The sequence below is a fragment of the Hydra vulgaris genome, chromosome 03 (assembly GCF_038396675.1).
Source record: "Hydra vulgaris chromosome 03, alternate assembly HydraT2T_AEP".
NCBI lineage: Eukaryota > Metazoa > Cnidaria > Hydrozoa > Anthoathecata > Hydridae > Hydra > Hydra vulgaris.
Window position 1 is genome coordinate 67154130 of NC_088922.1, and position 14717 is coordinate 67168846.

Genomic DNA, 14717 nt, shown 5'->3' on the forward strand with positions numbered 1-14717 from the left:
AAACTAATACTGAAACTAGAACCAAAATTAACGTTGAAACAAAAATCCCAAAAACTTTAATAACAAATTTCAATATATAAAAAAAAAAATCAATAATAATATTATTTATGCCTAATCATATATTTATGTGTACAAAATCTTTTATCAATTATTTACTATCGTACATTTTGTTATACATGAATCCAATATAAAATGAACTACCATTATATTTTGTGAAACTACAATCATGTAAAACGAAAATACAAAATATTACAAGTACAAGCGGTTTCTTGATGACAAGACCATCTGGTCTTCTGCAAGTTTCGCGCGTTCTTTTAATATTAATGATACACTGTAGTAATAATTTTTGTATTCTATAAAATTGTGAGATTTTTATTTTTTTCTCTTACCATTATATATTTTATAAACATTGTAAATTTGTATCAGTTATATAGAATCACAACATTGTAAAGATAAAAGAACAAAAAAAAATCTAAAATTATGTTAATTGGATTATATGCAGAGTCAAGATAATATATTAAATTAGTATTTTTATTTGATGTTTTGTTGAGCTTAAGTCAGAAAGAAAGACAAATGGCATATCTCTAGATAAGCATTTAAAACCATGCCAATCAGAAAAGGCTGGCATAAAAAGTTATTCGGAGTGAGAAAAAACTGAAAATTAAAACTGGATATAATGTGGTAGAAAAACTAGAAACTGAAATTAGATGAAATATATTATGCAAAAAAAGTGTGAAATAATATACTGCGATAAATAACTGTTATGGATATGATATCAACACAATACATGTTTATGTGGTACACATTCTTCCAACTAATTACATAAACAACATAATAACTACTTATAAAACGTATATCTCTACTTCACTTCTGCTTATTTTTATACATCGTAGATAATCATTATATAATCATTATATAATCATTATATAATCATTATATAATCATTATATAATCATTATATAATCATTATATAATCATTATATAATCATTATATAATCATTATATAATCATTATATAATCATTATATAATCATTATATAATCATTATATAATCATTATATAATCATTATATAATCATTATATAATCATTATATAATCATTATATAATCATTATATAATCATTATATAATCATTATATAATCATTATATAATCATTATATAATCATTATATAATCATTATATAATCATTATATAATCATTATATAATCATTATAATTCTACGTCTTTTCTGCTTATTTTTATCGTAGATAATCAGAACCTACGTACTAGCTGTTTATAAAACGAATAATTCCACTACGCATTGAATACTGCTTATAACATTACAGTCACATGACATATATTGTCAAGATACATTTATCTTAACCTTTTGGAATAACACAAAGGTATCATCTTTACAATAAGATACCCTGGAGCAAATCTAGAGTGGATTCTCTTGTGGGATGCCAGTTTTGGATGAAAGTTGCAGACCTTCTTGTGATCATACTGTACCACAGGGCGTGAACCCATTCCATCCATGAGACGTCCATGAAACCCATTTATTTAATGAAACACTTTATTTAAATAATTAGAGACTACCTGCTAACTGTTTTATGCAACAAATAATTCTACTCCACAGATACACCCGACACGTGCACGTTTAATTTTTATACTACATTTTTATACTTAAAGGTTAAATCATAGTTCTATTTATCGTCAAATTCCACCTTGTGAAAATTCTGATGAAATAGCAATTACTGATAAAAATATAAGTGGCTATTTCTTACCTAAAATTAAATAAATGCCAAGATCATTTAAATATATATGCAGAACATTTAAAATATGCCCAGTGTGATGCACTAACGCAATGGATAAGAAATTTTTATCACTTTTCAATTAATCATGGATGGACCCCTACATCTATGTCAACTTCAACTATTATACCGCAAGTCAAATCGTATAAAAAATCACTTACCGACCCAAATAACTACCGAGGTATCAGTATTATTCCAATATTTACAAAACTTTTAGAACACCTAGTTTTACTCATCAGTCCTGAGATAAAAGAAGCACATCCCCTTCAATTTGATTTCAATAGTAAGAGTTCGACCTGGCATGCTGAAATTGTCATAAGCGAAACAATTAAGCATTAGAACAACAATAATTCGCCTATTTATTTATGTTCTTTAGATACTGAAAAAGCTTTTGACAGCTCAAAAGAACAAATATTAAGGATAGGGTTTGAGACTCACTCAAAAGAACAAATATTAAGGATAGGGTATCAAATTTCCAAACAACAGTGCAAACTCTGATTCAATCTGGTATCCGGTTTGTACACCCATCTTCAACTATTCAATTATATACATCTTTAGCAGTTCCGACGCTAACGCATAGTCTGGAAATCTGTGAAAATAGAAAGTCAACAATGCAAAGACATAATAAACTTGGAAGAAATGCAGTTAAGACATTTTTTAATATCTCCAAGTATAGCAAAAACTATATAAACTCTCCATTTAAAGTTCGGGAGATATCGACTTACATACAACAAAATAAAATAAACCTATTTATCCGTCTATTAAATAATAAAGTAACTTTTAAAAACATCAATCCTCAACTTATCTATTGTTTATTAAAATATTCATTTTCAGATGATATAAAGGAATTATGATCCATAAAATAAATATGAAGATCCATAAAATAAATATGAAAAACTTAATTCAGGATAAGAAGAAAGTAAAAATTAATATTTCAGAAAATATAATTCGGACGAAAACGGGTGTGTTCACCGTGGTATGGTCGTAGGCATAGTCGTAGTAATTCCTGAAGATACTTATCAAATTTTAGTATAGGCAATTCTATGTTGGAATGCAAAGCAACACCGAACAATTTTCAAATATACTCTTGAAGAAAACATTCCCAAGTGATCTACACAATGCAAAAGGTACCTTAAAACTTATGAGCATTAAAAAGTAATAATTTACTTTGTCATAAAAAAACACACAAGTTTCGACCCGCCTGGAAATGTCATATGATATAATTTTTTTCTTCAAAACATAGCTCTAGTAGTAACAGTTTCACGATATAAAAGTGGTTGTCACAACTCTTAAGATGCAGCCACAATTACAATGTTTCATGGTTCCCCACTCTCCCCTTCTTATAAAACGAATAACTTTGCTCGATCACTGGCACTTTCTGTGCATCACATTTACGCTATACACTAACAACTTTTCATTAGTATAATAGTTAATGACTTACTTTTCTCGGCTATTGTTTATATTTCATCATGAATAATTTTTAGTATTTTCTACTGAACATTAGTCATTTTCTCAATCTCTTTTTAACTTATTATGCATCTCCAAGGCGTTCACTGCTTGGTACAGCTTCACTTAAATGCATTGCATTTACAAATTTTTAACAAAATTTATTAGTAACTTCACTCGCAGTAATTACTTTTCCAAAAAAAAAAGGCGCCAAAATCCATAAAAATCGAACACCTAACGAAAATAGGATTATACAAATGTCCGCTGTCTGAGCATAAAGGCTTTCTAGAAGAGACATATAAGTCCGCGCCCCTCGCATAAACAATAATTTCATCGTGTTTAATAAATTCCAAGACTTAAATTATGGTCCAATACTTTTCATATCTAATCTAATTTAAACCAGCTATGCGATTAAAAGTCAGCAATCTTTACACGCACACTGGCTTTAAAAGCGATTACAATAAAAACTGATTTATTAAAAAAATAATTAAATATGAAACAAACCAATAACATAAAATATCTTTTTAGACCATGACACCTTCAATATCAACCCTCATATCTGACAAAGAGTTGCGTTTACAGTAGCTTTTGAAAGAAATTCACGACTTTTACTTGTCTTTTAAGCCAAAACAATTTTATTTTTGTTATACCCAGACTTTATCATTTGAAGAAAAATTTCAACATAAGAAACCATCTTTGTAAACATTACAAAAAATTGTTGCAAATATATACATAAATAAGTATTTTAGATTTCAAAAATTTAGATTTAAAATTGAGAAATACTTTCTTCAAATCTTATATAAAATTTCAAACTAAAAATCTTAATAATAAAATATCTCGAAAGAAATCCATAATTTTCAATAGTCCTTATATTACAGGAGTCTAACGGATACTAAACTGTAATTTTCCCTTACAAAATGCAGAATTAAAAATATTCCGAGTACTTGCACTCAACTAACTCGATGATTAGTTTGCCATTAATGCTTCCCAACATCTCTTCGAAAGATGGAATTTACTTGCAAAGAAAAATCAATCGGACTCAGAACGACGCTTTACTCGTTGCATTGATTTAAGTGCTCTGTCACGAAGCTTTTTCTCAACATCAGAAATTTCTTCCGACGAATCCTAACAAAAAATATTATCAAATTTAACTCAAAAAAATCTCTATAAAACGGATTGTTATAATGCAACGGACGAGTCTAAATAAAACATTTAATTTATGACATTACATTGAATTATACACTAAAGATTTCTTAAATAGATTTCAGAGTTAGTTTAGCCATATTGTAAAAATATATATAGTAATGCAATTTGGACTACATGCCCACTTTGCAATGGGTGCAATAAATAGTAAATAATGGGTGCAATATAATAGTTAACAATAAATAGTAAGTAATTAACACCAAAAATCCACGTCTCTAACATTTTGTTGAGATGTATAAAGCTCGACTGACATTTTGTCTGTTTCACTACACGCAGGGTTGCATATTTCTTTACATATAAAAATGCAAGTATAGTCATTTCTGTATTTGCTTATTAAATTTCATATAAATATAAAAAGTATATTTCATTCTATGTTTTAAAAACATTATAGCATATTTCATTAAATTTCGCTTTCTTTTCTCATCGTTTTACAACAATTTATAGACTTTTCCATTGGCATAGCTTAAGATAATAGGTTGACTAAAAAGTAACGAGTACGTTTAAAAAAATTCTTATTTCTCATTTTTAATCCCATAACTAATGTTCAACAATACACCCCGATGCACAGTGGGCCAGTAGGTGGACAAAATGGGAAAAATTTTAGTTGTCTAATCTTGAAAACCTATTTAATTTTAGTATCTACATATATTTAGGAGAAATCTATTGATAATTTATTTATATTAAATCCCTTAGTTACCAGGACTCTAAGCATTTGAATATTGAGATAAAGTAAAAAAATTATAAATAAGTAATTAACGGTGACATCAACGTTGTGTTATATTTCAATTACATCTACGTTTTTGAAACAAAAAATTAGTACATGTTATTCTAGAGTATTTAGAGATAAGAAAAACCAATGTGTGAAATAAATTTGTCATAGCATGTTATCTCAGTTATACTTTGAAAATCACAGATTAAAAAAAAAAATTTCTTAAGAAACTTATTTTTTGCCGAACAATAACTAATAATTACCACAATTTGCCATGTGTTGTCTTATATTTATTTGAGCTATATGATGCTTCAATCGAGTTTTAATTGATTGCTCGTTCCCTTAAATCCCCGTTCAGATTTTACGTATGTTTTAACTTGGTTGCTATGGTACTAAATTTTGCATAGCAACAACTCATTTTTACATTAACGTTGTTTTAACAGTATTTTACTTGCGCTAAATACACAATATTGGGGGTATGTATGAAAATGAGATTCAGAATTCTTATGAGGTTAACTTTTTTTGGTTACTATGGATACCTTACTTTGCATAACATAGCAACAACATATTTTCGGTAGTTGTTAGTAATTTAATTACTAACACTGACAGTAATTTAATTACTTTTAATTTTAATTACTAACACTTGTAGTAACTTAATTACTAACAAGTATTAGTAGTCCAGGCGGCATATATATTATAACATTTTACTTTTAAATACAAAATACTTGTTACAATAATTATTTAGATATGGTTTTGTTAAACTTAGACATTCATAATTTTCTCCAAAAAAACAATCTTAGTATTTCAAAACAAAATATTACTGAAGATATATTAAAATTTATTCAGCCAAAATTTGCTGATTTTAAAGACGTTGATTTTAGACATGCTGTTCAACGATTTCTTTACTTGTATAAAAAAAAGTGGAAATCTGCAAACTATACTGTGAAAAATTTTGAAAAGAAGTTTGTGAACTGGCTTAATGAATATTTAATTGTCAGAAAAAAAGACAATGAACCAACTGCAAGTAGACGTGGTCGAAAACCAGTTGCATTTGATAATAGTTCTAATAAAACTAAAAAACGGCGTGTATCTTGTTTAATTGAATCTCATTCATCCAATGAATTATTTTTTGCTGCTAATAAAAAATTTAGAGATGAATCTGTTGTTATTGCTACCAAGAATGTTTTAAATATATCTAATACAGATAAAGCAACTAAATATTCAGCAGACGAAGCACTGGCTTTAATAATTGATGCAAGTCTGACAAAAGCTACCTATCAATTGATTAGAAGCGGAGCCTTGGAGAAAGAATATAACATCTACCCCGCTTACAATGATGTCAGAGATGCAAAATTGAAATGTTATCCTGCAAACATAACAGTGGAGGACTATTCAGCTTCAGTTCCTTTAAAAGATTTAATGATTCATACTTTGCAAAGAATCTGTGCAGTTCAGGAACCTGTGCTAAGGCACTTGATATTGAACGACAAAGCAATAAAAACAATGACACTAACGTGTAAGGCTGGTTTTGATGGTGCTACTGGCCAAAGCATTTATAAACAAGTTTTATCAGAACCCGACATTAACAGAGATTTAAAGCGTGAAGAATCATTATTTATTACTTGTCTTGTCCCATTGGATTAACTGGATTTAACAACAGCAACGAAAAGGTGCCTATTTGGAGAAATCAAAAGTCATCCTCCACAGCCTATTGTAGACCCATAAGATTTGCATACAAAATGGAATCCAAGGAATCTGTGATTGAAGAAGATCAGTACATTAAAAGTGAGATAGAAAGCTTGGGTATGATTTTATTAGAGGTTTGCGGATCTTCTATTGAAGTGAATTGTATTATTGAACTTACAATGATTGATGGGAAGGTTCAAACAATATTATCTGAAAAAAATAACTCATACCAATGCTGTTCAGTGTGTGGTGTCTCTCCAAAAAATATGAATAGTCTTGATATCCTTAATATAGATTATACTAACAGAGAGTTCAAATATGGTCTTTCCAGTCTTCATGCATGGATTCGATTTTTTGAGATGTTATTGCACATTGCATATAAAAAAGAAACAAGAAAGTGGCAAGCAAGATCTAAAGAACACAAAGAAAAGGCATCTGTAGCTAAACAAAAGAATCAGACTGATTTTATGAACAAAATGGGACTTGTTGTTGATTTCCCTAAAAGTGGTGGTTCTGGAACAAGTAATGATGGCAATACCTCAAGGCGTGCTTTTGCAGCATATGAACAAACAGCTGAAATTCTGGGTATTGACCAAAACCTTATATTCAGATTTTACATTATCTTGGTAACGCTCTCTTCAGGATATGAAATAGACTGCTTAAAGTTCAAGGATTATTGTTTTGACACTTTTAGACTATGTGTCCCTTTATCCATGGTATTACATGGCTCAATCAGTTCACAAAGTATTGATACATGGACATGACATAATTAAAAGCCTTACATTATCCATCGGACTTATGTCAGAGGAAGCTCAAGAGGCTAGAAATAAAGACTTTAAATCTTATCGCGAAAATTTCAGCCGAAAAACATCCAGAAAAACAACAAATACTGATCTTATCAATAGACTCCTAGTTTTCAGTGATCCTGTTATTTCATCATTGCGTAAATCAACATCACACCAAACAAATCATAAAGCATTTCCTTCAGATGTTTTACAATTACTTAAACAATCTTCAAACGATATTATTGTTTTATAATTTTTTGATGTAATTTAAAATTGATAACGTTTTCTTGCACTATTTTTTGCTTTTATTATTCCTAAAACATTATTTACCTAAATACTCAATTTTTATTCAATATAGGTGGGTCAAAAATCCGATAAGATATTCAAATATCAATTTACCACTTTGTAACTAAGGAAAGTATCCGGTAACTAAGCAATATAAGTATCCATAACAACTAAATTTAAAAAATTATCACTTTTGTAAGAAGTGTGATCTCATATTGGTACTCATGCCAAATTTAGTGAATATAGCACTTATAAAATATCTGCAGATAACAAAAGTAGGTTGTTGCTAAGCAAAATAAAGGTATCCATAGCAACGAAATAAAAAAATATTACCTTCATAAAAAGCGCAGACATCATATTAGTACTCATACTAATTTTAGTGAATATAGCTCTAATATTAAATTAGTTATGAATTTTGTCCAGTAAAAGTGCATTCTGGCCCACTGTGCAATGGTTTAAAGCACAAAAGACACATGTCCACTTTGCGTTAACGTAGAACTCTTTATGTTTAAAACATGGCGTACTTTATAACAGGTCTATTCACTGTGCTGATGACGTCATTAACTGAAGGCGAACATTTTGTATTTTTTTTATTCTGTAACATTAAGCCAAAGTTTTTGGCTTAATGTTACAGAATAAAAAAAACTAAACTTGTAATAAATATAAATAAATGCCGTGTCACGAATTACAACTGAAACGATGATTAAAAGTTTTATAGAAAAAACTTTTCGTCTTCCTCGAACACCAGAAGAAAGAAAAAAGCGAATGGCTGTTACACCAAAAGACAAAATTCCAAAAAAAAGAAAAGAAAAACACCGTTGTTTTTAAAGGCATTGGCCTGTTGTATACGTTTCAACAAAAGATTATGGTAAAGAAAGAGCTTGTGATCTTTTTTTGGTGTGTTAAACCAAGTTTACTACACAAACGTGTCACAGAACAACTTCAAAATCACATGCAGAAATTAGAAATATTCAACCAGACGACTGGTTGAATATGAATAAAATCTTTAAACTCTCTAGAAAAAAACACATAGGAAACTATAAATTTAATGGAGTTGATTGATTTAATACCAAAACAGAAAATCAAGTTTTAAATTAATCGTTTGAGTTTGTTCACAACACAGGTGTGCCATTGTTTGTTCTGAAAATAAATAAAAATTTTCAGTATCTTTTCACTTTGGAATCAAATGTTTAAGAAAAACACTCTCCCAGAGCAGAACTATTATATTGCAATGATAGTCGCATATTGAAGAAGCAGTTCGATTTTTAAATCCATGAGATAAAAAGTAAAAACAAATATATTATTGAACAGCAATCATTTCACAATGGACCATAAACGTGTTACAGATAAAAAGTATTCTGTTGAAATAATGATAAGAGCATTTGAGTACTTGTATTGAGTACAATGTCACATGGTACATATAATTGTCTCCGGAAAGACTTTATACTTCCTAGTATTACAACACTAAAAAGACTAACATCTAAAGTAAAACCTACTCATGAGGATATTTATCAATAAGAGGTTTTTTCAAACAGATATTAGACATGAAAAATGCATATCCATTAATTAATTAATGCGACAATCGATATTCGAGAGAGGAAATACTAACACTTCGATAAGTCATCTAATGCGCAGCTCGTCAGAAACTTTTGTACAGCCACTTTGAAACGGTTGTAAACGTTCAAACAATTTAAACAATTGTCTCCGTGACTAAAAATCACAGCAGATGTTTTTCCACAGTGTGATTCTCAAGCAGACTCCCCATCGTTTTAAACTTGAGGTTATGTTTACAAAATATGATAAATAGCTGTTCAAAGGGCATCACAAGGTTTCTAACTTTATGTCGTGGAAGTTACCTATGGATCAATTCAACCATTTTAGATTAATAGTAAATTGTCTCATTAATTATTGAATTGAAAATATAAACGAACCTTATACACACACAAACAGAGGCTTGGACAGGAATGGCGAGCGATCACACTCTGTATCTGACACGCTAATAATTTTTTTTCACATATTCACCATGGCTGTTTTAATGTTTTAACAATTTAAATGCAATAAAAAAATCATTATGTTATTAATAACAATTAACCTTAGATCTTTAAGGCTTTAAATAAACTAAAAAACAAATTATAATGATTGTCTAAATAAACGCATTTTGTGTAGATTAAATATGTAAATTTTTTTAAATAGGCATGTATTTTTTATGATAAATTTAAACATTTAAAACTATTTTTCCATGTCTTTTTAAAAATCTTTCATAAGATTACTTTTTTTAAATACTATAAATGATGAATAAGTTTAATTATCTTCCTGTTGCAATGGAATGATTTATTGCTTAAATTTTTTTTGTTTCTTTTTTTACAAAGAAGTGTTTAAAAGTGTTTTTTTTTAAACTTGACTTACTAATGAAATGATTAAAAATTACCATTTTAAAAAGACTACATTATTATTAAAAAATTTTTTTTTTCACAACTATTTAAAAAAAAAAAAAAATTGTTAATACAATTTAAAAATAAATTAATTTTATTTCAATAATTTAAGTTCACTTTTTAAATAAACAACAATTTAAATAAAAATATTTCATTTATTAAACAATCGTTAGAAGTAATTTATAAAAGCATTTCATGCAACTTTAATAAAACAAAACAAAGATAAGTTTTTAAGTAATTTATTTCAACAAAATAATAATTAAAAAAGGGCGCTAATTGAAATAAACAAGTTTTTGATAGATTGGACTTACTGATAAATATGATAAATTATATTGATAAAATATAAAACTATTTAACTGATAAATTATAAATTAATTTCACTTTATTATTACAAAATAATTCTTATTTTTTGCAATGAACTATATATTTTATACATTATTTAATAAGGAATTTTTAATTGTTGTAATATTTCTTAAAATGCCTGAATTCTATTACAATAAAAAAATATAAAATTTTTTATAAGCACTAAAAACTTTTATAGTTCTTTGTTAAACTTTTTATCAAATAAGTAATTTTTAATAAGTAATTTTATCAAATGTTGTTAACAAATAAAAACCCAAAGACAACGCTCGTCTAAAGAATTTTTTCATGACGCAATAAATGACACTTATGTATATGTTATGTATATATTCTTGTTATATTAATGTTACAAACATACGCTTGTAAAAAGTATGAAATTAAGTTTTGCATTTAATGAGAAATTGTTTAAAGGTATAAACAGATAGCTTGTGCAAAAACTAAAAGCTGTCGTAAAAAACTGTTTAGAGGAGCAGCTCGCACGGCTGGCCGCGTTTGTTTTAGAAGAGCGTTTTCTCTGCTCTCGCGCTCATTTATTCCTGCTGAGGCCTCTGTGTGTGTGTATACATATGCACAAACACACACACAATAAATAAAAACTTTTATAAATTCATACTCATAAAATTAAAAAGAATTCTAAATAATTCAATTAAAAACACAAATGAATAAAACTTGATTGGTCATTAATAAATAACAACTGCATTTGATTGTATTACTGACTGGCTTTCTAGAATAATATCAGAAAGAAAAAATTCAGATATAAAATTTGAACATGTTTGTTTAACTAATACTTTTCTTTTAAACATCCTCACTTTCAACAAGGCTGCGAGCAACCACTACCAGAGTTGAAAGTTTCTGGAAGAGAAAAGAGTTGATAGAGCAAGATAATGATTAACTTAAAAAATTGCAAATTATATATAAATAAGGAAAACAAGACGAAGGGAGTGAACTCTGAAGAACCAATGTTTGAGGAAAAAAAACTAGACAAATAAGAATTTTCGGAGCACTTAGGAACAGTCACAGTAAAAGGATGAGACTTGATTAAATGACGAGTAACACACGAATGAATTTTAGTAGATGGCACAAGAGATGCTAGCTCTTTAGAGCAATGCCCATTATAGTATTTATAGAAAAGAGGAAGAGAAACAACAATATGACACTGTGATAATGGTTGGAGGTTAACTAGGTTTACAATCCATTTTTTCAACTTGTCTAAATAAGAAAGAGCATCATTGAAAAATCTGCTCCAGATATGGCAACATAATTCCATATAAGAATGGATTTGAGATTTATAGAGATAAAGAATAAAATAGGAGTAAGAAAGTGGCAAACACGATAAAGAGATGCAACCAAAGCCGATGATAATTTTGCAATCAATTTGATATTTGGTTTCCAAGAAAGATCGAAAGTAATAGTTAATCTAGAACACTATGAGTAGATGACTCATCATTACATTTAGTAAAAAATGAGTTTATCTCAGTTAAAGTTCATCAGACGCCGAGAGTCCTATGCTGTAGCAGAAGTGAGATCTTATTCAAGCTCAAATGTCTCCTCCAAGCAATCAGAGAGAGAGTTTGCTTCTTATAGAGACAAGAATAAATAGTAGTATTGTCAGCAAACAATGCTACCTTAAATGAGAGAATTTCTGGGCGGTCGTTAAAAGGGGTGAGCAAAACCGTATATTTGTTTCGTGTTTTGCTCACCCCTGTTAACGATAACCTGTTTCTTAAAATTGGATTGTGATTTTAACAAACCGGACTGGATATCCAGTTTTGCCTAAATAAAACTTCCAACTTGAAAGTTTTAACTATAGGTGAGCAAAACCGGTTATCTGGTCCAGTTTGTTAAAATCCGAATCCAATTTCAACAAAACGGACTAGATATCTGGTTTTGCTCACCCCAAGTCGTTAATATAAATTAAAAAGAGTACAGGACCAAGGACTGAACCTTGAGGAACCCCTGATGTTACAGGATATGAAAAGTAGTAGTGCGCATTGACAACAACTTTTATACTACAATTGGTAAGAAAGGATTCAACAATCTTAAAGATGTTACCTGAAACACCGTAAGAAGAAAACTTATGGAGAAGACCAGCATGCTAAACTTTATCAATGGCTTTAGAAATGTCAAGAGCGTTAGCCTTAACCTTTCTACATCTATACCTAATACATGATAAAACCTATATGTTATTACCATTAACAAATCAGCAGTAGAAAGAGAAGAACAAAATCCATATTGATGATTAGAATGTAAGCTATTAGATTCAAGATGAGAGTTTGTTAATTAAACACTCAAAAACCTTGCTTATAATAGTAGGAAGACTAATGGGACGTTAGTTACACGAGTCAGATCATTCTTCAGAATTTTTGAAAATAGGGATAACAGATACTGCTTGACAACAGGCTGGAAAACAAGACTCTGATAAGCACTTGTTAAATAGTTTTGAAAGTATAGAGAAACATTCTAGAGAACATTTTTGCAAGACTAAAACAGGTATGTTGTCCGGACCACAAGCTGTAGAAGAGTCCAAGCAGGAAATCACTTTAGATACACAAGTTGAAGTGATATGAACATCAAGCAATCATTCAACCTATTTGTTGGCTATATCAAGTAGAACGCGACTAGTAGAATCTTAGTAGAAACACGACTTAGAGATAATATTGATGAGAAGTTCTTAGCAAACAATTCAGCTTTGTCTTTAGGTGAGGTAACAAAATCTAAACTAAACAAGAGAGATGGAATAACAGACTTGCCCTTATTATAGATACTGTTAATGATTCTCCATAAGTTTCTGGATTTTTGAGATGAAACACGAGATTTCATGATCTGAGAATAGCAGGCTTTAGCATTAGACAAAACAATGGTTTCTAGCAATAGTAAACAGACGTCTGTTTTCTAAAGAATTGTTTTGCTGATAGAAATGGAAGCAATGGTTCCGAATAAACCATGGAGAAGAGTGAGGCTTGACTTGGAATCATCGAGAGATAATAAAAGATTCCATGCCAGCCTAAATATAAGAAGTTATGTAAGAAGCACAATTATCAGCAGGAAGACAAAAGAATTCTACCATCACAAAGAAAATCACAGAAAGAGTCCCAGCGAGCTTTAAGTTAATTGTAAGAGGTAAGATGATAAGGGGATTTTGATGACGAAGAAGAATAAGGTAATAGTTTTAGAGAGATCAAACCGTGATCAGAAGCACCTAAGGATAAATGTGGAGAAACTGAGTGCTGACTAGAATCAGAAAAAAAGACATAAGTCGAGTTAAGAAGGTAAATGATTTGGGTTGTCTGAAAAGTGAGTTGGGAAGTTGACTATCTGTGTTAGAGATTGAGAAAGGCAAATGTTGTGGGCCTTAATGCCTGCAGAGTCAATGACACTAGAGCCAAGCCATTCAATGTGATAAGCATTAAAGTCAACAACAACAACAATATTGGTTGAAGAATAAAGAAAAATGGCTAGGTCAATTTGATCAGAAATAAAAGATAATAATTTGATCGAAAAGAGTGCAGTCTTGAGATGAAGAAGAGTGATTTAAAACAAAGAGAAAGACGATAGAGTGAAGTGGTGCTAAACAAAAGCACATAAAAGAATAGTCTGAATTGAAACCTAGTTTCCCAACATGGGTGAATTCTTATAAATGTAAATGCTCAGGCAAAGCGTGTGACTATTAGAGTTTTTACAAACTAAAGGAAGATAACCATCAACACTAAGATCACAAGATGAGACAGTGGAACTCAAATTAGTCTCACAAAGAGCAAGCAAGGTGAACTTTGCAAGAGATAAAACTCAACAGAAGAAAAGTTACTTCGAAAACCACAAATATTAGTGAATAATAGACTCAGAGAACTTGATGACAACAGTATTTTGTGTTTTATGGTTTTTTGAACTTAAGTCATTTTTTAAACGTGTTAAAGAACTTGACTAAAAGCACAGATAGTACTCAGTACACTATTTAATAGTCCAAGGTACTGCCAAATTACTATTAATAAACCCTAAACCATAACAAAGGGCTCCAAATGTGG

The 14717-nt window shown here is 29.5% G+C and overlaps 1 protein-coding gene across 2 annotated transcripts in view; it reads right to left on the minus strand.

Moving 5' to 3' along the window:
* Positions 1 to 3868: 3868 nt before the first annotated feature.
* LOC100211742 (serine/arginine repetitive matrix protein 1) overlaps positions 3869 to 14717 on the minus strand; it is a 61149-nt gene continuing 50300 nt past the window's right edge. For both annotated transcript variants that reach the window (XM_065794055.1, XM_065794054.1), the window contains exon 11: positions 3869 to 4360. In XM_065794055.1, the coding sequence (XP_065650127.1) occupies positions 4265 to 4360 (96 nt within the window). In that variant the 3' untranslated portion in view covers positions 3869 to 4264. The remainder of the gene's footprint in view (positions 4361 to 14717) is intronic.